Raw genomic sequence first — 21,354 nt, 5'->3', positions numbered from 1 at the left:
TGCCGCAGTTCTCTTCACCCCTCCGCCGCCCCGCACCGAACTACTCTTTCAGGATTATTGTGGAGTTCGGCCCCCGGTGGACCACCCCCAGGGAAGTCTCACACCAGACAAGTGTAACCCCTATGTTTGCGTGGTAGAGTAATGGTGGTGTACGCGTACGTGGAGAAATTGTTTGCGCAGCAATCGCTGACATAGTGTAGTTGAGGCGGAATAAGGGGAACCAGCCCCCATTCGCCGAGGCAGATGGAAAACCTCCTAAAAACCATCCACAGACTGGCCGGCTCACCGGACCTCGACACAAATCCGCCGGGCGGATTCGTGCCGGGGGCCAGGCACTCCTTCCCAATCCGGAAGGATTCCCGGGCGGGCACTCCATACCCGTACATGTCCATCCGTTCGATACAATTTGAAACGAGACTCGTCCGACCAGGCAACATGTTTCCAGTCATCTACACTCCAATGTCGGTGTTGACGAGCCCAGGCGAGGCGTAAAGCTTTGTGTCGAGCAGTCGTCAAGGGTACACGAGTGGGCCTACGGTTCCGAAAGCCCATATCGATTATGTTTTGTTGAATGGTTCGCACGCTGACACCTGTTGATGACCGAACATTGAAATCTGCAGCAATCTGCGAAAGCGTTGCACTTCTGTCAGGTTGAATGATTGTCTTCAGTCGTCGTTGGTCCCGTTCTTGCAGGATCTTTTTCCGGCCGCAGCGATGTCGGAGATTTGATGTTTTAGCGGATTCCTGACATTCACGGTACGCTTATGAAATTGTCGTAAGGGAAATCTTGGAGACGCTGTCTCCCATCGCTCGTGCGCCGACTATAATACCACGTTCAAACTCATTTAACTCTTGATAACCTGCCATTGTAGCAAGACCTCAGACTAATGAGTAGTGTGTATGAAACGGAAGCCTCGTTCGACCTACGAGGCTTCTGTAAACTGCCTCTTTGAAGGGGTAATTACACTTCCATAGAACTCTTCCAATAAATCTCAGACTGACATTCGACTTTCCTGTTACTGTTTCTTGTGATGTTTTCACTTTAAGTGGCTACTGGAGTATACTCATAGATACTTTATGATAGCGATTGGTTTGGCTATTATTGTCAACCTTTTTGATCGAGATATTGAAGTAAATATGTCTTTATTCGATAAATGTACTGTTTTATAGCGACTTTCAGCAGCCCTCAAAATGAAAAGTACACCGATATAACCCTTGTTTGCCGGCCGGAGTGGCCGTGCGGTTCTAGGCGCTACAGTCTGGAACCGCGTGACCGCTACGGTCGCAGGTTCGAATCCTGCCTCGGGCATGGATGTGTGTGATGTCCTTAGGTTAGTTAGGTAAGTTCTAGGGGACTGTTGACCACAGCAGTTAAGTCCCATAGTGCTCAGAGCCATTTGAACCATTTTAACCCTTGTTTCCTACATCCGAATAGATGAATACCGGGCTGGTACCAACAGTTCACCTCAGACACACGTTTCGCAAACATTTAGAAACCGTTCACACACTTTCACACGAAATAACGCTAGATGGGGTACATAAATTCCGTCCTCGGGGGAATGGGTGGTGACAAGAAGGGCATCCGGGTCCTCTCTACCACTAACATTGCCAAATCCAGTAATTAACATGCGGACCCCGTGAAAATACAGGACAAAGGCCAAGAAAAAGAAGAAAGAAGATTTGTTGATATGCTGAAAGAGGAGGACAACGTTGCCGGTGCATGGTAGGTTCGCCTGCCTTATTATGTAAACATCGGATTACATTACTGGATTCAGGATGTGAAGTATACAAACTGTAAATCACGTACCCCACATATATGTCGCAGTGTGCTGCCTGCAGGTAGCTGCACTGTGGCTACGTGCCTATGAAGACGCACGGCCTCTCTCTGACTGGTTCTGTGCCAGGCCGTGACTGCTATCTGCGGCCTCTCCTCGGACATCACATCGCACGTTACGCTTTATCACTGTCTCAAATAACCCTAAAATTACGAACAGAGGTCACTTGCACCTTTGGCAGCGACCAGTTTCCTTGATATAAAAAGAAAGTAAAGAATTCACTGGCTCAGTCACCTTTCGATTTATTTAAATAAATCTCTGTTTTCGACTTAACACCTACCTACACGTCTTAAAAAGAGCGTATATTAACAGTCTTATGACTACACCCCCAGTGCGTTGCTGCACCTTTTAAGGTACTGCGAGGGCAATCTAGCCCATATTTGACTTTCCAGTTTGCTTCTGTATACTGTCAGGAGTCGTCGATTCGGATATTACTATTTTACTAGGCACGCTCCTATCGCGGGTAGTATACCATTGATTTCTTCTGATTTTTTTTTTTGGGGGGGGGGGGGGGGGGAGCGGCCCGTGTGGCGGGGTGTAAAGGAATATAGGATGAAATACGGTCGATCAAGGACGGGAGTTTTTGGCCGAAGATTTAATGGTGGCTGTTGAGTCGAAAACGGCAGAAATTTATTGAATTTTTCTGTCGAGATTGGCTAATTTATGTTATTAATTAAACTGTTGACACGTTTCGGTTATTACCACCATCAGATCCGTATTTAGAACATGAGAATCAAAGTTCAGTCACAGTTGCAGTAAATACGAAACAGACTTGAGCAAATATTTTGAAAATTATTCCTCAGTTCGGAAGTGCTGTGCTTTAGCGTGGCTGATGCACACACCTTTCAGCTCAGATTTCAACAGAGCTGTTCAACTGTCTGAAGTGTCGTGTTTCTATTTCATCACGCTGTTTGCAGCAGTACGGAATTAAGGAGAAAAATCAACTTGTTCACTGTCAGGGAATACCACTGGTTAGAAAAACGTGTCCACAAGCCAAATTGATGACAGCAGAACAGAGAAAATAGTTAAGTAAATTGAGGAATTAGTGAAGCACGGGAAGTTATATGAAAAGCTGATAAACATAAAGTGGAAAGGGTGAAAGGGGAAAGAAAACTATCGGAGGATGTTTGTAAAAGGAAAGAAACCTGAGAATGCGGAAGGTGGAATCTAAAATTTGGCTCTGAAGGAGGAATATTTTTATTATTTTTACAAACGAAACGCAATAGGACAGCTAACACTATTATAAGTATACGGGAATAGCTCTGCTGAATTACTGAATGATGAATAAAATGTTGGATCATGCTGCGGCTTTATAGACTAATTAGTATAGCAAAGAAGGAAACAGTAAGAGGAAACTATTGTAGGGGGACGAAAAACAAGTGGAACATGTATCACTTACGCCCCATCGTAGTTTCTGAGTGAATTTCCACGAAAGCCTTAACAATCAGATTCGGCGCAGGATATCAAGAAACGTAGTGAGGCAGCACCGAAGTGGCTAATAGGCTCATGACAATAACCAAAAAAGAAAAGTTCATTCCATTTAATTCTCTCTTGTAGCTTCACCAACGTACTACTGATTTGTTCTGGATTATTTTTTTACTTATGCAACTTTATAATTCTGATTTTTATTGTGTATATTATTATGATAGTGATGTATATGTACAAAGTGTTATAGATATTTTCTCATATTCTTTGTACTGCTGAGTGTTTACTAGATAGACTGTGAAATGTGTATATTAGAGAACTGATGCAATTTGTTGTAAGTAACCGCTGTTTGTAAATGCTTTTCCTTGACTGACTATGAACAGACCTACACGGGAACTATCCTGGTAGCCGTCAACCCTTACAAGGAAATCGACATCTACTCCACGGTAAGTACAGCATGTAGGCCTAACTGTCTTGGTATTAGTTGTAAAAACTCTGTTCTTTGGTCACATTCAACTTAGCAGTGATTAGCGCTGAAACTGGTTTGAATGGTACAAGGCAAACTCTTATTCTAGTGAGGGCTTGCTGATTTACGTTAATATTAATAACAATAATAATAATAGTAATTTTATTATTGTTATTTTGTTCATCTCACATCGACTATTTATTCACTTACTTCGGCGTTCATTTGCTATTCTAGGGCGACCTGCGACTCGAAAACAGAGTTCGCAATGCCAAGGTGTACATATTGTTTTAATTTTACTCCGGATCTGTCAAGGATGTCTCGTACAGCGCAACATAATAAGCTGTGAAAATCGATGAATCTTTAACACTGAACAACGCACTGACGTATAACGGCATTCGTTGAATGACTTTGTCATTATCAAGCTACAAATTGTCCTAAAAATTAATGAAGGAAAAGAAAGAAACTCCGTTACAACGCCCCGAAGAAGACCATGCGACGCCGACAGTCCACTGTGTCATCCTCTGCCAACGGCAGCAGTTTGAGAGGCAGTACGCGAATAGTTGACTGCACAATTACGGATAGCATCATCTTTCTGTTATAGTAGGGTACTGAAAACACTGAGGAGAATTTTAATTTTGTATTTTCAGCTTTTAAGTCCCGTACTTATAAGATTCACATAACGTTGCCGAATATCCAGCACACTTTTGCTATTTAATGTACAGTATATTCCACCTTCGTGGAATCGATAATTACTGGGGAAGCGCTATTGTTACTTTTAAGTCGATAAAGATGAAGCTAAAGGTTTCTAATGTATTGTATTTAAGTTGTGCAAGCTCCCAGGCGGGTTCACCATTCAAATGACAACATCTGCATATAAATCCCTATATTCAGTGTATTTCTACTCCGGTAATTTGACACACCTATAACAGTGTAGTAACATTGAATTTTTTTTACATAGATGTAATATTCTGGCGCAAAAAGTGCGATAGCACTATTTCAAAACCGTAGTTAAGGCCTGCATTTCTTTGACTACTGAAGTTGCGAGACTTGGAATGTTTTTGTTTCATGAGACCCTGGTCGCTATTCGCTTATGTGAATTGGGATTGTAGACTACCTTAACGAGCCTGAAGTTATTTGAAGTGAAGAAGTCAGACGCACACATGGTAGATGCTGTAAAGATGAAGCTTGTCTTCAACTCGAAATTTGCTTTCATCACCGCGGTGCTGTACCTATAGAAACGTTGCTTTCCTCTGAACTTTGAACTGAGTTATCCAGCTGTTTATACGGGGAACTGTTGTACAGTTGACTGTTGACTCCGAACTGTGGCGCAACTTGGAATTTACACTGAAGGGCCAAAGGACCTGGTAACACGCCCAATATCGTGTAGAGCCCCCGTGAGCACGCGGAAGTGCCGCAACACGACGTGCCATGGACTCAAATAATGACTGAAGTAGTGCTGGAGGGAATTGACACCATGAATCCTGCAGGGCTGTCCACAAATCCGTAAGAGTACGAGGTGTGGAGATCTCTTCTGAACATCACGTTATAAGGCATCCCAGATACGCCCAATAATGCTCATGTCTGGGGAGTTTGGTGGCCAGCGGAAGTGTTTAAACTCAGAAGAGTGTTCCTGGAGCCACTATGTAGCAATTCTGAACGTGTGAGGTGTCGCATTTTCCTGCTGGGATTGCTCAAGTCCGTCGGAATGCACATTGGACTGAATGGATGCAGGTGATCAGACAGGATGCTTACGTACGTGTCATCTGTCCGAGTAGTATCAAGACGTATCTTGGGTCTCATATCATTCAAACTGCACACACCCCACACCATTACAGAGCCTCCACCAGTTTGAACAGTCTCCTGCAAACATGCAGGGTCCATGGATTCATGAGGCTGTTTCCATACGAGTACACGTCTATCCGCTCGATAACATTTGAAACGAGACTTGATCGACCAGGCAACATGTTTCCAGTCATCAATAGTCCAATGTCGGTGTCGACGGACCCTGGCGAAGCGTAAAGCTTTGTGTCGTGCAGTCACCAAGGGTACACGAGTGGGCTTTTGTTGATGGCCCAGCACTGAAATTTGCTGAAGGGATGCACTGCTGTCACGTTAAACGATTCTCTTCAGTCGTCATTGGTCTCGTTCTTGTAGGATCTTTTTCCGGTCGCAGCGATGGCGGAGTTTTCATGTTTTATCAGATTCCTGATATTCACTCTACACTCGTGAAATGGTCGTACGGGAAAATCCCTACTTCATCGCTACCTCGGAGATGCTCTGTCCCACCGCTCGTGCGCCGACTATAACACCACATTCAAACTCACTTAAGTCTTGATAACCTGTCATTTTAGCAGCAGTAACCGATCTAACAAGCGTTGCCGACCGCAGCGACGTATTCTGCCTGTTTCCGTATCTCTGTATTTGAATAAGCATGACTATACCAGACTCTTTGGCGCTTCAGTGTATTATACTCTCAAAATTAATTAGCTTGAATTCGCTACTCCAAGTCGGTAGCACTAGCAAGACTTCATTGTAAATGTTTTATGTTTGTCCAAACCCACGGTATAAGCGTGCACCAATCGATGAGAATTTCAACTGAACCCACTGAAACTCGACCTGTCCTTACTAATTTGTTTTAATTCTTGATACAATCGACGTTATCGGAAATTTCACCGAACATTAATCATTACGAAAATAATCGCGACTTAATACTACATTTGTCATAAATATCGACCGTTCTCTACAAAATCACTTCAAGGCCTCCTGTCCAGCGGTATCATGCGCGCTGCACTCTAAAAACACGTTGTCGTTCTGCACCGAAACAATTCTCAAACTGGCGGTTTATGTAGTGTAATATGCAACCAGTCACTTTTTGAAGCTGATAAGTTTTGCTGTGCTGTGAACTAATTTTCGAACCACTGCAAGCTAATCACCAGATAGAGGAGATACAGGAACATTCTATTTTGCATGGAAATATTGTGTGTGTGTGTGTGTGTGTGTGTGTGTGTGTGTGTGCGTTTTGACATGTTCAAATGTGTGTGAAATCTTATGGGACTTAACTGCTAAAGTCATCAGTCCCTAAGCTTACGCTACGGTCGCAGGTTAGAATCCTGCCTCGGGCATGGGTGTGTGTGATGTCCTTAGGTTAGTTAAGTAGTTCTAAGTTCTAGGGGACTTATGACCTAAGATGTTGAGTCCCATAGTGCTCAGAGCCTAAGCTTACACACTACTTAACCTAGATTATCCTAAGGACAAACACACACACACACACACCCATGCCCGAGGGAGGACTCGAACCTCCGCCGGGGCCAGCCGCACAGTCCATGACTGCTGTTTTGACATAATATCTTATGTACAAATAAAGATGGTATATTCTTCTTTGTAGCTTCTTTATAGCTGTTATACTTTTACGCTGTGGAGCGCCAGTCCAGTATTTATCAATCTCTGTACAGATGATAATGACAATAATCATCATCATCATCTGCAGCATGAACTGTGACCTCCAGACGTACGAATGCACTCTTCCTTTCGTTGAGGCAAGGAAGCAAACTGCCTCCGAATGTCATTTTGAAGTATTTGTCGTCAGTTCATGCTTGTTGCTGGCTGGAGAGTGGAGTAAAAGAATACGTGTTGCCATCGCATCCCAGACATGCTCTACAGGTGAGAAGCCAGAGAATCAGGAAAGCCAGTCAAGGATCCGTACATTTCTCAAGTCGTGTTAGTGTGAATAGATGTGTGGACTCTCGCATTATTCTGATGAAGTATGACAGCAGGCGTTGCCATCCCTGCCATGTTATTGCGAGCATTTACTTCCCATTCAGTTGCCAAACCGGTCTTGTAGCAACGAACAGCTCTCGATACCAGGACCTGAGGATTTGGAGATGCCCTTTCAACTGGTCGTGTACGCGAAATGATGGTGTAGACGTGACCGTCACTGACAGAATCGAGACATATCGCTGAGCACCATAGAATACCGCTCAGTGGCCAGTTTGTCCTTGCATCACGCAGAGCTCTGTTGTCTGTGGTAAGGAGGCATAGAAATTAGAGATTTTAACCCAGTTTCCAGCAATCTTTTCCCGGCGGTTCGTGGTGACAATTTTCCTGGAAGCTCTGCTCGGGTTTCAACTATTGTCATCCGTCTGTTCATCACAACTAGTCGAGCACCTTCCTGCGATCTTCTCGTGGTGTAGTCTTTCTGGAACTTTCTTTCTTTCGCTCGTGCCGTTTTTCCCGCGGATACGCAAGGTATGCATGATTGATCGGATGTGGCAATGTTAGTTGAAGGGGTGGCCGGATGCCCTTCCTACCGCCACCCCGTACTCCCCGGGAAGGAATTAGTGTACCCCAACTGTCTGCGACTAGTGTAATCCATGGGCTAGTGCGAAAGTATTCAGATGTCTGCGAGCCGTGTAACTGAGGCGGGACGTGGGGACCAGCCTGGTATTCACCTAGCAGGATGTGGAAAACCGAGTAAAAACCACATCCAGGATGGCCGGCACACCGGCCCTCGTCGTTAATCAGCCGGGTGGATTCGATCCGGGGCCGGCGCGCCTACCCGAGTCCAGGAGGCAGCGCGTTAGCGCGCTCGGCTAACCTAGCGGGTTATCTTTCTGGAACTACCCGTGACTTATTATCACAATAAAGAAACAGTGGTGAGCCATCGACTCAAGACAATAGTGCGATGCTGCCATGCACCTCCTGCGAACGATTCGACTTTTCTCAATGTCGAAATGATAGCGAATAAATGCATTTGCGCGCCCAAAACGTTCTAGTAACGTTAGACACACCCAATGTCCATCGTGTACTCCCACCGTTCTTCATCAGTAGGAATGGCTTCTTTCTGTAGTGGAAATAAGCTCGCGTAAGGATGAAATTTTCATCAACATAGTCCACAGGGCCGCGCGGGATTAGCCGAGCGGTCTAGGGCGCTGCAGTCATGGACTGTGCCGCTGATCCCGGCGGATGTTCGAGTCCTCCCTCGGGCATGGGTGTGTGTGTTTGTCCTTAGGATAATTTAGGTTAAGTAGTGTGTAAGCTTAGGGACTGATGACCTTAGCAGTTAAGTCCCATAAGAAAAAAAAAAAAGTCCACAGGCATTGAAATATCGAAGTTATAGTTTGGTAGGGTCCGCTCACGGTGTACAACTTTCAGTTTCCTTCAGTGTATTACATGGCTGTCTCATTTTGCGTGTCGTTTGTAAATTCAGTACTTTGAAAGCAGACTTCACAGAGTTATCGGCCGCGTCGTTTCCCTTTGTGCTGCTGGTGCAGCGTCCAGTTGTGTCCCCGCTGCGCGTGAGTAGTGCAGGCAGAGGGGCCCCGCAGCCGCGCCGGCCGGATTCAATTACGCGGCCGCCGGTAGCGGCGGGCCCTCTGCCTGCCAGCTCCGCTGTCACGCCTGACTGCCAGATCTGCGATTGCTACGGCGATAAATCACCTGCTGCAAAAACCTTTCCGTCCTACGAGCCCGCCGCCGCCGCCGCCGCCGCCGCCCTCTGCGCTTCTCTATTTCGGTACGACTACCTCTGGAAGCACACACATTCCAAAGGTTTAGCGGCCGGGCAGTAATTATTCTTAAATGTTCATTTTGAAGCACTCATGCCAGCACTTGGCTGCGTTGGTGTAGAAGAGGTCGACTAGAAACCAGTATTAGCTATTCGGCATTTGACGGTGACAACTCACGACTTCTGTCCTGTTGTTGTTGTGGTCTTCAGACCTGAGACTGGTTTGATGCAGCTCTCCATGCTATTCTATCCTGTGCAAGCTTCTTCATCTCCCAGTACTTACTGCAACGTACATCCTTCTGAATCTGCTTAGTGTATTCATCTCTTGGTCTCCCTCTACGATTTCTGCCCTCCACACTGCCCTCCAGTGCTAAATTGGTGATCCCTTGATGCCTCAGAACATGTCCTACCAACCGATCCCTTCTTCTAGTCAAGTTGTGCCACAAACTCCTCTTCTCCCAAATGCTATTCAATACGTCCTCATTAGTTAAGTGATCTACCCATCTAATCTTCAGCATTCTTCTGTAGCACCACATTTCTAAAGCTTCTGTTCTCATCTTGTCCAAACTATTTATTACCCATGTTTCACTTCCATACATCGCTACACTCCACACAAATACTTTCAGAAACGACTTCCTGACACTTACATCTATACTCGGTGTTAACAAATTTCTCTTCTTCAGAAACGCTTTCCTTGCCATTGCCAGTCTACATTTTATATCCTCTCTACTTCGACCATCATCAGTTATTTTGCTCCCCAAATAGCAAAACTCCTTTACTACTTTAAGTGTCTCATTTCCCAATCTAATTCCCTCAGCATCACCCGATCACCTGAGTTAATCTGACTACATTCCATTATCCTCATTTTGCTTTTGTTGATGTTCCTCTTATATCCTCCTGTCAAGACACTGTCTATTCCGTTCAATTGCTCTTCCAAGTCCTTTGCTGTCTATGACAGAATTACAATGTCATCGGCGAACCTCAAAGTTCTTATTTCTTCTCCATGGATTTTAATACCTACTCCGAACTTTTCTTTTGTTTCCTTTACTGCTTGCTCAATACACAGATTGAAAAGCATCGGAGAGAGCCTACAACCCTGTCTCACTCCCTTCCCAACCACTGCTTCCCTTTTGATGTTCCTCTGCTCTTATAACTGCCATCTGGTTTCTGTACAAATTGTAAATAGCCTTTCGCTCCCTGTATTTGACCCCTGCCACCTTCAGAATTTGAAAGAGAGTATTCCAGTCAACATTGTCAAAAGTTTTCTCTAAGTCTACAAATGCTAGAAACGTAGGTTTGCCTTTCCTTAATCTTTCTTCTAAGATAAGTCGTAGGGTCAGTAAAGGCAAAAAATTAGTCACCCAAAGAGAGACAACACTAATATCCTGTATTCCCGTCTCTAGCCTCGATAACTGTCCCAATTCGACGAGGAGAAGAGACCAAAAGTTTCTTCAGGTATGCCATATCCAACTGAAGCCAATCGTGATTTAATGCCTCAAGTTTCCAAATTGTGGCTATGACGATTGCTCAGTTCGGCCCACTGTTCCAAATATGTCCAGATATTTTATGTGGGACTGAGATCGGGTGATTTATGGGACCAGTCGAGGAGCGATAGACTGCATGACTGTTCGACTAACTAGAGTTGTACGCATGCAGCTCTGTGAGCACTGCTATCGTCGTGTTATAAGATAGGAGTGTCCACTGCACTATTATGTTACAGATGTAATGGGAAGGGCTTTTGTCTCCGATAATGTTGAAATGTCCGCTCCGATAGCTGAGTGGTCAGCGTGACGGATTACCGTCCTACGGGCCCTGGTTCGATTCGCGGCTGGGTCGGAGATTTTCTCCGCTCAGGGACTGGGTGTTGCGTTGTCTTCATCATCATTCATCGCCGGCCGGGGTGCCGAGCGGTTCTAGGCGCTTCAGTCTGGAACCACCCGACCGCTACGGTCGCAGGTTCGCATCCTGCCTTGGGCATGGATGTGTGTGATGTCCGTAGGTTAGTTAGGTTTAAGTAGTTCTAAGTTCTAGGAGGCTGATGACCTCAGATGTTAAGTCCCATAGTGCTCAGAGCTATTTGAGTCACCTTCATTCATCTCCATCCGGCGCGCAGGTCGCCCAATGTGGCGTCGAATGTAATAAGACCTGCATCAAGGCGGCCGGACCTGCCCCGTAAGGGGCCTCTCGGCCAATCACGCCAAACGCTCATTTCATTTCCAATGTTGTTTCATGTTCACGGTAATACGAATGAGTGGGTTCAAGTGAAGGTGCAGAAAACGCTCCCAAAACATCATAGAAACAGCTCCGGTACTAACTGCACAGTCCATTCATTGCTGGTTAAACACTTCAATGGATCGTCGGTCCCATCCATGCCTTGCATCATTTCACAAGGGGCAACTCGTGAATCGTTCGATCGCAATACACGCCACCTGTCAACTATTCTCCAATTCTGTGTTAGTTGGCCCACTGAAGACATACAATTATATGCGACGATAGAAAATGGCCTCTTGCGAGATACCCGGCTCCAAATGCCCGTTGTATGCAGTTCCCTTAACAATGTGTACCATGTCAATAGCTGTACTTAGCTCAAATGTCAGCAGCGTGCTTCCTCACCCCAGCCAACGTTCGGTGGGCCGCGGGCTATCAGGTGGGTACATTACATATGCAGATTGTGGACAGTTGGGAATTTGAGTCTCACGGGAAGCGTGCAAGGGATAAGACCCTGCAGTCGCGCTATTCATCTGTGTCCTCGGTGGCTCAAATGGATAGGGCGTCTGCCATGTAAGCAGGAGATTCCGGGTTCGAGTCCCAGTCGGGGCACACATTTTCAGCTGTCCCCATCGAGGTATATCAACGACGCCTGTCGGCAGCTGAAGGTTTCAATTAATTATCATTTATTCTAGAGAAGCTGCACGGTCATCAGTGGTACCTGTTCTTTCGAGAACAGTTACTATCTTCATATATAGTTAAATGGCTACCCGACCATTGACCTTCGTCTGTGCGAATGCGCACAGCTTGCCCGCACTCTTACGGGAATCGTCACCTTAGTGAGCGCGAGTAATGAGTGGATGGGCAAATATCTATTACGTATGTAAATTGTGGACAGTTGGGAATGTGGGTCTCACGGGAAGCGTTCAAGGGATAAGTCCCTACAGTTGCGCTATTCATCTGTGTCCTCGGTGGCTCGGATAGAGCGTCTCCCATGTAAGCAGAAGATCCCGGGTTCGAGTCCCGGTCGGGGAACACATTTTCAGCTGTCCCCATCGAGGTATATCAACAACACCTGTCGGCAGCTGAGGGTTTCAATTAATTATCATTTAATTTTTAATTCGTTATGACTTCTTGCAGTGCAACAGAATGGGAGATATATCGTGTTTACTGTATAATTTCTGTCTTTTCTTTTTAATCTCTTTAGTAGCTGATAGCAATGTTTCGTTTTTCACTTCTATTGTATAGCCGAAACCGGTAATTATGTTCAATTTTGCGATCAAGGTAATTAAAGTTTAAAAAATAGAAATTTGAAACGAACCTGGCTAAAAGTTTTAAACAGATAAATGCGAGAACGTTTCACTTTCTTGTAACAAGTGTCAGCTTATGTACCTCTACATTTGTTATTTTATATGAAAATAAGGGATAATCACCACAATTTTTAAATTTTTTGCGGCATTCTATAGTTTTTCCAAGTGTCTTAATAAAATATGCTCTAGTTGCACTGCTAAATGATTTCCTTGTGCACTCAAGTGAAAGAGTTCTGGTAAACATCGAATTTGGAGGTATGACTTGCAGCAAATTAGAGATTTATCACACTCTGGAATATTTCAGCGACGAAATTCTTCCGTTTTTACTTTCTGGTACCATATATTTATTCTTCGTTCACCTTCAGTTAAAAAAGACTAAAATATTTCACATACTCATTCCCAAAGTCGTAGGTATTAGTTCTACAGTGTCCTACTGTGCCGGCCGAAGTGGCCGTGCGGTTAAAGGCGCTGCAGTCTGGAACCGCAAGACCGCTACGGTCGCAGGTTCGAATCCTGCCTCGGGCATGGATGTTTGTGATGTCTTTAGGTTAGTTAGGTTTAACTAGTTCTAAGTTCTAGGGGACTAATGACCTCAGCAGTTGAGTCCCATAGTGCTCAGAGCCATTTGAACCATTTGTCCTACTGTGATTATTTTCAAATGAGCCCAGCTGTTTCGTGACCTGTATAACCTGGACATAATATGTGAGACTGTCCTTTATAAATTTTATCTTCAGGAGAAAATTGCTCGAAATGTGTGTACGTTCAGCGAATTGATTGCCAGCACATTCCCACATTACAGAATGTATGTAACACTTGGGTCGAGCCGGCCGGAGTGGCCGTGCGGTTCTAGGCGCTGCAGTCTGGAGCCAAGCGACCGCTACGATCGCAGGTTCGAATCCTGCCTCGGGCATGGATGTGTGTGATGTCCTTAGGTAAGTTAGGTTTAATTAGTTCTAAGTTCTAGGCGACTGATGACCTCAGAAGTTAAGTCGCATAGTGCTCAGAGCCATTTGAACCAACTTGGGTCGTAAATGTATGGAGTTAGTCACATAAATGAGCCTCGAGCTTCTGTGCCTTCATTGCGCGATGTGTCAACGTTAATCAACGCATAAAGTGCCTTTTACTAGTATGATAAGGATAACAAATAATTAGGCGTTTGCGGTACTTACATATAAAAAAGTAACTTTACCCCCTCTGATGAATTCGATTTGCATTCTAGCAGCAATAGTTCAGCACCATTTCTGTCACGAATACACAAACTTGTGAAAACACGGAAAATACGAGTTATATTTAAGTTCCGATCATTGTGACAAATGTGAACAACAGCGTCACACCAGTGTCACGTGACTATTTGGGTTTGATATTGACTCCAAGCGGAAACGTACGCTCACTCCATAGATATTACTACTTTCTGTTGACGATTAAAGACGGCGAGTTGCATTCTTTAGTTTTACTCTTATGTGGTAGGAGCGGCATCTGTCTTGAAGCAGATCAATGGATTGATTAATTATTTTAGCAGGTAATAAGAAAATTATCTAGAAGCCCCGTTTCTTGCACAAATACGTTTCCGTGAGTGCAAAACAGTCTGTGTGCAAGATTGTACTGAAAACGAGAGATGGAGTACAGGAAGTGAAATATGTCACAGACATTCTAACCGACGAAACTTCTGTCGCCTCCGATTATTTCATCTGGAGCAAGCCTATGAAATTATTAAATGAAAATCCCCGCACATAAAATTCAGCCTGTCCTTGGAAACAGTTCTGCCTTTAGGTAGTGATGCATTCACTTCAATACGATTGTTTTGCTGTCATGTCATAGTGTTGCATTATGCATAGCTTCCATTACGCTATTAGTTGCGCTTGAGATTGTAATTATGAGCCATTTAATGCTTTAAATTAGCACGAAGTTTTGGGTATATTACTAATTCACTTTCCGGATGCTTTCATCCACCAGGCTCCTCTTTGTCTTAAAACATTTAGACATTCGACTCCTCGAATAACTTGAGTACGCAATCGGAAAACAGAACATTCTGCTAATCTAACCGTCGTTTATTTTATCCACCGATATTATTTAGTGGCAGATTATTGTTTAAGGTTATTAGTTAACAATACATTATTTACATACAGATATTTCCAAAGTTAAATTTACACATATAGTTTCACATTTACAAACGGTTTGCGTTGACGTAGAATATTTTCTTTTTGCCATCTAATATGAAATTCACAGTCGTTTCTTTTGCATTGCATGCACAGTAGATACATAAATCACACACATATAAAGATTATAAGTACTGCTACAACTAACATTGCTCTACATTTAAAATAAACATAATGTTCGTTCCGATACATCGTTAATGGATTACACAGTATGCTACGGCAGAGCATTTCGGCTACACTAATTTCCTTTTTCATACAAACCCTCTTCCTTACCGATGCTTAGCGCTTCTCCGAGCTGTTGTTTCTACTTTCCCCACGGTATTCGTGTTGCCTTGCTGTCCCAGAGGCTTCCAATATCAAAGACCGACGTACAGTTCCTCATTACATGTGCGCATAGGAGCATTTTCAGATGAAATGAAATTGCTTGTACGTGTTATATCACGACCCTCTTAACGTAGATATTACTGATAATTACGGAATAGGTTCCCAGTTATCTGAGTTGCACAAGGACTTTTTAAGTAACAGAATCCAGTACGTTGTCATAGATGGCGAGTGTTCATCAGAGACAACGGTATCGTCGGGCAGACAAGTGCACCAGGACTGCCCTTATTCCCTATAGACGTAAATGATCTGAGAGACAGGGTGAACACCAATTTGCGACTGTTTGGTGATGATGCTATGGTGTACAGGAAAGTGGCGACGTTGTATGACTGCAAGAGGATATGGAGTAACTTAAAGACAGAATTTATATTTGATGTAAATGCTCTAAACGTAGATGAAAGATAGTTAATGTAGAGTGTAGGAAAAACAACCCTGTCATGTTTCAATACAGTGTTGGAGATGTGTAATTTGACACATGGTGATATAATATCCATGTGTAACACTGAAAAACGATGGAATGAGCATGTGAGGTCGGTAGTATAGAAGGTGAATGGTTGACTTCGGTCTATTGTAGGAGAATTTAGCTCATCTATAAAGGAGATCGCGCATAGAACAGTAGTGCGACCCATTCTTAAGTACTGCTTGATTGTTTGGGACCCACACCAGGTCAGATTAAAGGATGCAGTTCAGAGGCGCGAAGCTAAGTTTATTACCAGCGGGAATTACGAAGATGCTTCATGGCTCAAATGGGAATCCCTGGAAGGAAGGCGACGTTCTATTCGCGGAGCACTATTGAGAAAAGTTGGAGAACCGGCATTTGCGGCTGACTGCAGAACAATTTTACTGCCGCCAACGTACATTTCGCGTAAGAACCACGAAGATAAGAGAATTTAGGGCTCTTACGGAGGCGTATAGATAGTCGCTTTTCCCTCTCTCGATTTGCGAGCAGAACATGTAGTGATAAATCTCTTGCCATTTGTTCGTACATTTTGGTCAACTATTCGATGCATATGGATCTTATTTTGAGTTTTAAAATTTTACTGTTAATATTATCGTGATTTAGAGCAGCTGCAGCCAAATATCTACATTTTTATATAAAGGCAACAAACACCGCTCTCGTTGTAAAAAGTTGATTAAAACCATGACGGTTTCAAGCCACTTTAGGTGATCTAAACAGAAAATATTTTACAAATTTTCTTTGTTCGCAAGCGTAGTGAATACTGTTACATGGACTAGAATAGACCTGCACATTTTGTACTTACATAACTGTGTTTATCAGTTACATGAAGGACGGGGAGGCGCTTCAATAAAAACGTCAAATAATGTTGTAGCCTCATTTAAGTAACTACTAATGTGCAGATCTGTTCTGCTCCATGTAACAGTAATGAGCTAGAATAGACCTGCACATTATGTACTTACATAACTGTGTTATCAGTTGGATGAAGGACGGGGAGGTGCTTCAATAAAGACGTTAAATAATGTTGTAGCCTCATTTATGTAACTATCTAATGTGCAGATCTGTTCTGCTCCATGTAACAGTATTCACTAAGTCTGTGTAAAAAGAAAAATAGTAAAATACTTCATTTCCAACCTATGTTTAGATCACTCAAGGACGCGTCTAAAGTGGTGCGAAACCGCGTTTTAATAAACTTTCTGCATCCAGAGCGATGTTTCTGGCCTTTATATAAAAATATATCCTGTTAGTTTTTTTCGACAATATGTTCTCCAACTGTTAGTTGGATCCCGTGTTGGCACATCTCGCGTCCCGCCACCACAGTTCTAGTCCGCCAGTACCTCTTCCCTACAGAGTGAACGATTTCTTCTGGAATTAAATGGCAGGTATTCTCAGCCTTGGCTCGGAACGTATTGAGACCTCCTGCATCAATAGCGTTAACGAGGTAATCGTGTGGAATGCCGCCGAATTGCAAGAACGCGTCAGAGAGCGGTCGTCAATCCCCCGCTGCCGGCACGCCTTGCGCTGGTACGTAACGAGCGGCTGCCCTTTAGCGGAGCGCGCGCCCCGATGCTCCGTGAATAGGCGCCGCGCGGCGCTGCTCTCCCATGTGTGTGTGTGTGTGCGCGCGCGTGCATTCACCGACTGCCTTGCTTTTAATAAAGCTAAACCACAAGGGAGCCGAACGGCGAAACGTCCCGCAAGCATTCCGAGCGTCACTTCTGAAATGGGAACGGGAAGACAACACTGTCGGCCCGCCACAAGACGCGCGGGAGCGCGCCTTTTGTGTGCCACAAGTAACGATCTTCTTTCTCATTACTCGCTTTTGTTCCTTCTACCCTTTATTGTCCCTGTTTCGTCCTTTCGTTTATAATCATCGGTGCGGGGCATACTCGTATGTAAAACTGACGAAGCGGAAATTATAAACGCCAACAGTATCATAGCTTTCCGACCTTACCCGTAATTTTTCGTTCCGTTTATAACACGAACTTTTCAGCTGCAGATGCACTGAATCGTTACTCACATTTGTGAATTCCAATGAAATTATTCAACTGGCAGCAATAGCTCAGATTTCGGTACTGCAACCGGCCGCACAATGCGCTCCTAAGTTGGACAATGCACGCTGCGACGTCGATTACTCACGTAAAGAATTAGATACTCACTCTACAAACCAACTGTGGTGTCAGCGCCAGACACCACACTTGCTAGGTGGTAGCCTTTAAATCGGCCGCGGTCCGTTAGTATACGTCGGACCCGCGTGTCGCCACTATCAGTGATTGCAGACCGAGCGCCACCACACGGCAGGTCTAGTCTAGAGAGACTTCCTAGCTCTCGCCCCAGTTGTACAGCCGATTTTGCTAGCGATGGTTCACTGACTACACACGCTCTCATTTGCAGAGGTGACAGTATAGCATAGCCTTCAGCTACGTCATTTGCTACGACGTAGCAATGCGCCATATTCAGTTACTACGAATGTATCCTGACAGATAATATTGTGAATCGTGTACCGTGAAGAGCGACGTTCATCATTAATGGATTAAAGTTAAGTATGAAACTAATTACGTCCGCTTTCTGAATTCTCATTCCTTGTCATGTTCCAGACCTCACGTCAGTATAGTCCTTCCCTCCTCACGCCAGCCTGCGTGAGCTAAAACGCGTGCATTTCGGCCTCCTCTAGTAACACGGTGTTGGCTCTTCTGCCAACACTACACCAACAATAACTTATTATGGTAAAATGTGGTATTTTAAAGCAGAGTATTGGACGGTGACTCTAGTACAAACACATGCGTTTTGTGAGTTGTGCTGTACCAATTAAGTCACACAAGCTCACCTCGCGTATCTAATCGCCGTAACTACACTCTTGTTTCCGTTGGTTTTAAACTCTACAGAAGCTTCCGAAAAGACTCTACAATAAGGGCAGTGCTGTTACTCGTCCTGCGGAACAGTGTTGGAAACATCTGCCGTGAGGTGTGACGGGAACCCAGGGTTTTAGGGACCCACTGAGAGAGCAGCAAGCAAAACAGATGTATACGAGTAGTTTCGTGGAGAGTGTGAGCTCAACCACGAAATAGGTGGTGTGTGTATGAAAGTAATTCTAACAATCCAGGAGTTCACAAGATATTCAATACCGTAGAAACAATTTTGTGGAACATGATATATGTAACCTCTGATTACAAATTGTAAATCATTGCTCATGACATTACACTAACTGACTTCTCCAAATCGCAACCAAATTTTCTCATGATTTTTAGCGAAACCACGAATAATCCGTCAACGTATGGTTTCAGTTACGACGCACGAAATGCGTCCTCTGTTTTCTCGCCTTTCATTATGTACCTAAAGTATCCTCCCATTGGTTACGAGGAAATAACGAATATAGTAGAAAGAAGCGCCCTTCCTGCAGGGCCCCTTTTATAGACTTCAACCACAGCTCCGTTACTGTGTTGTGGAAACGGCGCATACAGAATTGGATTGGTACAAGAGAACCATGTAGAGCAGCCATGTACTAGCCTTTGCTGCCATTTGCGCTAGGCGGTCATGTGACACGTTAGAAATAATTTGTACTGACTGACATAACCGGATTCACTTGTATTTTTTAATATATACAAAGTAGCTGTTCGGGCACGGTTGAGTGCTCCTCAACATTCCTTGTCCCAACAGTTTTAAAGTTCAATTAATGCACAGTATCAGTGGTAAGTCCGCCAAAATCATATTCCTCATACGACAGAGCGATTACCGCGTCTCGCCATTGAACAGAACTGTTCAGGAGATGGAAGAACAGGGGAATAAAAATGCACAGGGAGCAGGGTATCAATGATAAGGTACGCAGACGACATAGCTTTCCTTGGCTAAGTAAGCAAGACTTGAAACTGTCGGATAGAATGCACAATCCAGTTAAACAAGTAAAAGACTAAAGCAAAATCGAACTTGGTAGAGTAATACAGGTTAACTACGTGCTAAACATCGTAAATGGGAAAGGAACATTACTATTAGTAGTAGTAGTGGTGGTGGTGGTGGTGGTGGTGGTGGTGGTGGTGATGGTGGTGGTTGAAGGAGAAGAAGAAATATTATGCATCTGGGAAGTAGATATTACAAAAGTCAAGAAGACAGCTCAAACAGTATGGCTCAGGAGAAGAAAGCACGCTTCCACAAAGTAAGTAATTCTGATACACTGATTCTGAGGTCTACATCTACATCTTTACTCCGCAAGCCACCTGACAGTGTGTGGCGGAGGGTACTTTGAGTACCTCTATCGGTTCTCAATTCTATTCCAGTCTCGTATTGTTCGTGGAAAGAAAGATTGTCGGTATGCCTCTGTATGGGCTCTAATCTCTCTGATTTTATCCTCATGGTCTCTTCGCGAGATATACATAGGATATATACTGCTTGACTCCTCGGTGAAGGTATGTTCTCGAAACTTCAACAAAAGCCCGTACCGAGCTACTGAGCGTCTCTCCTGCAGAGTCTTCCACTAGAGTTTATCTATCATCTCCATAACGCTTTCGCGATTACTAAATGATCTTGTAACGAAGCGCGCTGCTCTCCGTTGGATCTTATCTATCTCTTCTATCAACCCTATCTGGTACGGATCCCACACTGCTGAGCAGTATTCAAGCAGTGGGCGAACAAGCGTACTGTAACCTACTTCCTTTGTTTTCGGATTGCATTTCCTTAGGATTCTTCCAATGAATCTCAGTCTGGCATCTGCTTTACCGACCATCAACTTTATTTGATCATTCCATTTTAAATCACTCCTAATGCGTACTCCCAGATAATTTATGGAATTAATTGCTTCCAGTTGCTGACCTGCTATTTTGTAGCTAAATGATAAGTGATCTATCTTTCTATGTATTCGCAGCACATTACACTTGTCTACATTGAGATTCAATTGCCATTCCCTGCACCATGCGTCAATTCGCTGCAGATCCTCCTGCATTTCAGTACAATTTTCCATTGTTACAACCTCTCGATATTCCAAAGCATCATCCGCAAAAAGCCTCAGTGAACTTCCGATTTTATTCACAAGGTCATTTATGTATATTGTGAATAGCAACGGTCCTACGAAACTCCCCTGCGGCACACTCTTACTTCGGAAGACTTCTCTCCATTGAGAATGACATGCTGCGTTCTGTTATCTAGGAACTCCTCAATCCAATCACACAATTGGTCCGATAGTCCATATGCTCTTACTTTGTTCATTAAACGACTGTGGGGAACTGTATCGAACGCGTTGTGGAAGTTAAGAAACACGGCATCTACCTGGGAACCCGTGTCTATGGCCTTCTGAGTCTTGTGGACGAATAGCGCGAGCTGGGTTTCACACGATCGTCTTTTTCGAAACCCATGCTGATTCCCACAGAGTAGATTTCTAGTTTCCAGAAAAGTCATTATACTCGAACATAATACGTGTTCCAAAATTCTACAACTGATTGACGTTAAAGATATAGGTCTATAGTTCTGCACATCTGTTCGACATCCCTTCTTGAAAACGCGGATGACCTGTGCCCTTTTCCAAACCTTTGGAACGCTACGCTCTTCTAGAGACCTACGGTACACCGCTGCAAGAAGGGGAGCAAGTTCCTTCGCGTACTCTGTGTAAAATCGAACTGGTATCCC

General features: G+C 44.2%; 1 protein-coding gene across 1 annotated transcript in view; it reads left to right on the top strand.

Annotated features, from left to right (window-relative positions):
- LOC126480634 (myosin-I heavy chain) overlaps window positions 1-21,354 on the top strand; it is an 804,636-nt gene that overhangs the window by 418,239 nt on the left and 365,043 nt on the right. The window contains exon 3 of the mRNA XM_050103881.1: window positions 3,644-3,706. Coding sequence (XP_049959838.1) covers window positions 3,644-3,706 — 63 coding nt within the window. The remainder of the gene's footprint in view (window positions 1-3,643; window positions 3,707-21,354) is intronic.

Source organism: Schistocerca serialis, chromosome 1 (assembly GCF_023864345.2).
Source record: "Schistocerca serialis cubense isolate TAMUIC-IGC-003099 chromosome 1, iqSchSeri2.2, whole genome shotgun sequence".
NCBI classification, from domain to species: Eukaryota; Metazoa; Arthropoda; class Insecta; order Orthoptera; family Acrididae; genus Schistocerca; species Schistocerca serialis.
The sequence above is the reverse complement of the archived record's forward strand: the minus strand, read 5'-3'. Positions and strand labels throughout refer to the sequence as shown.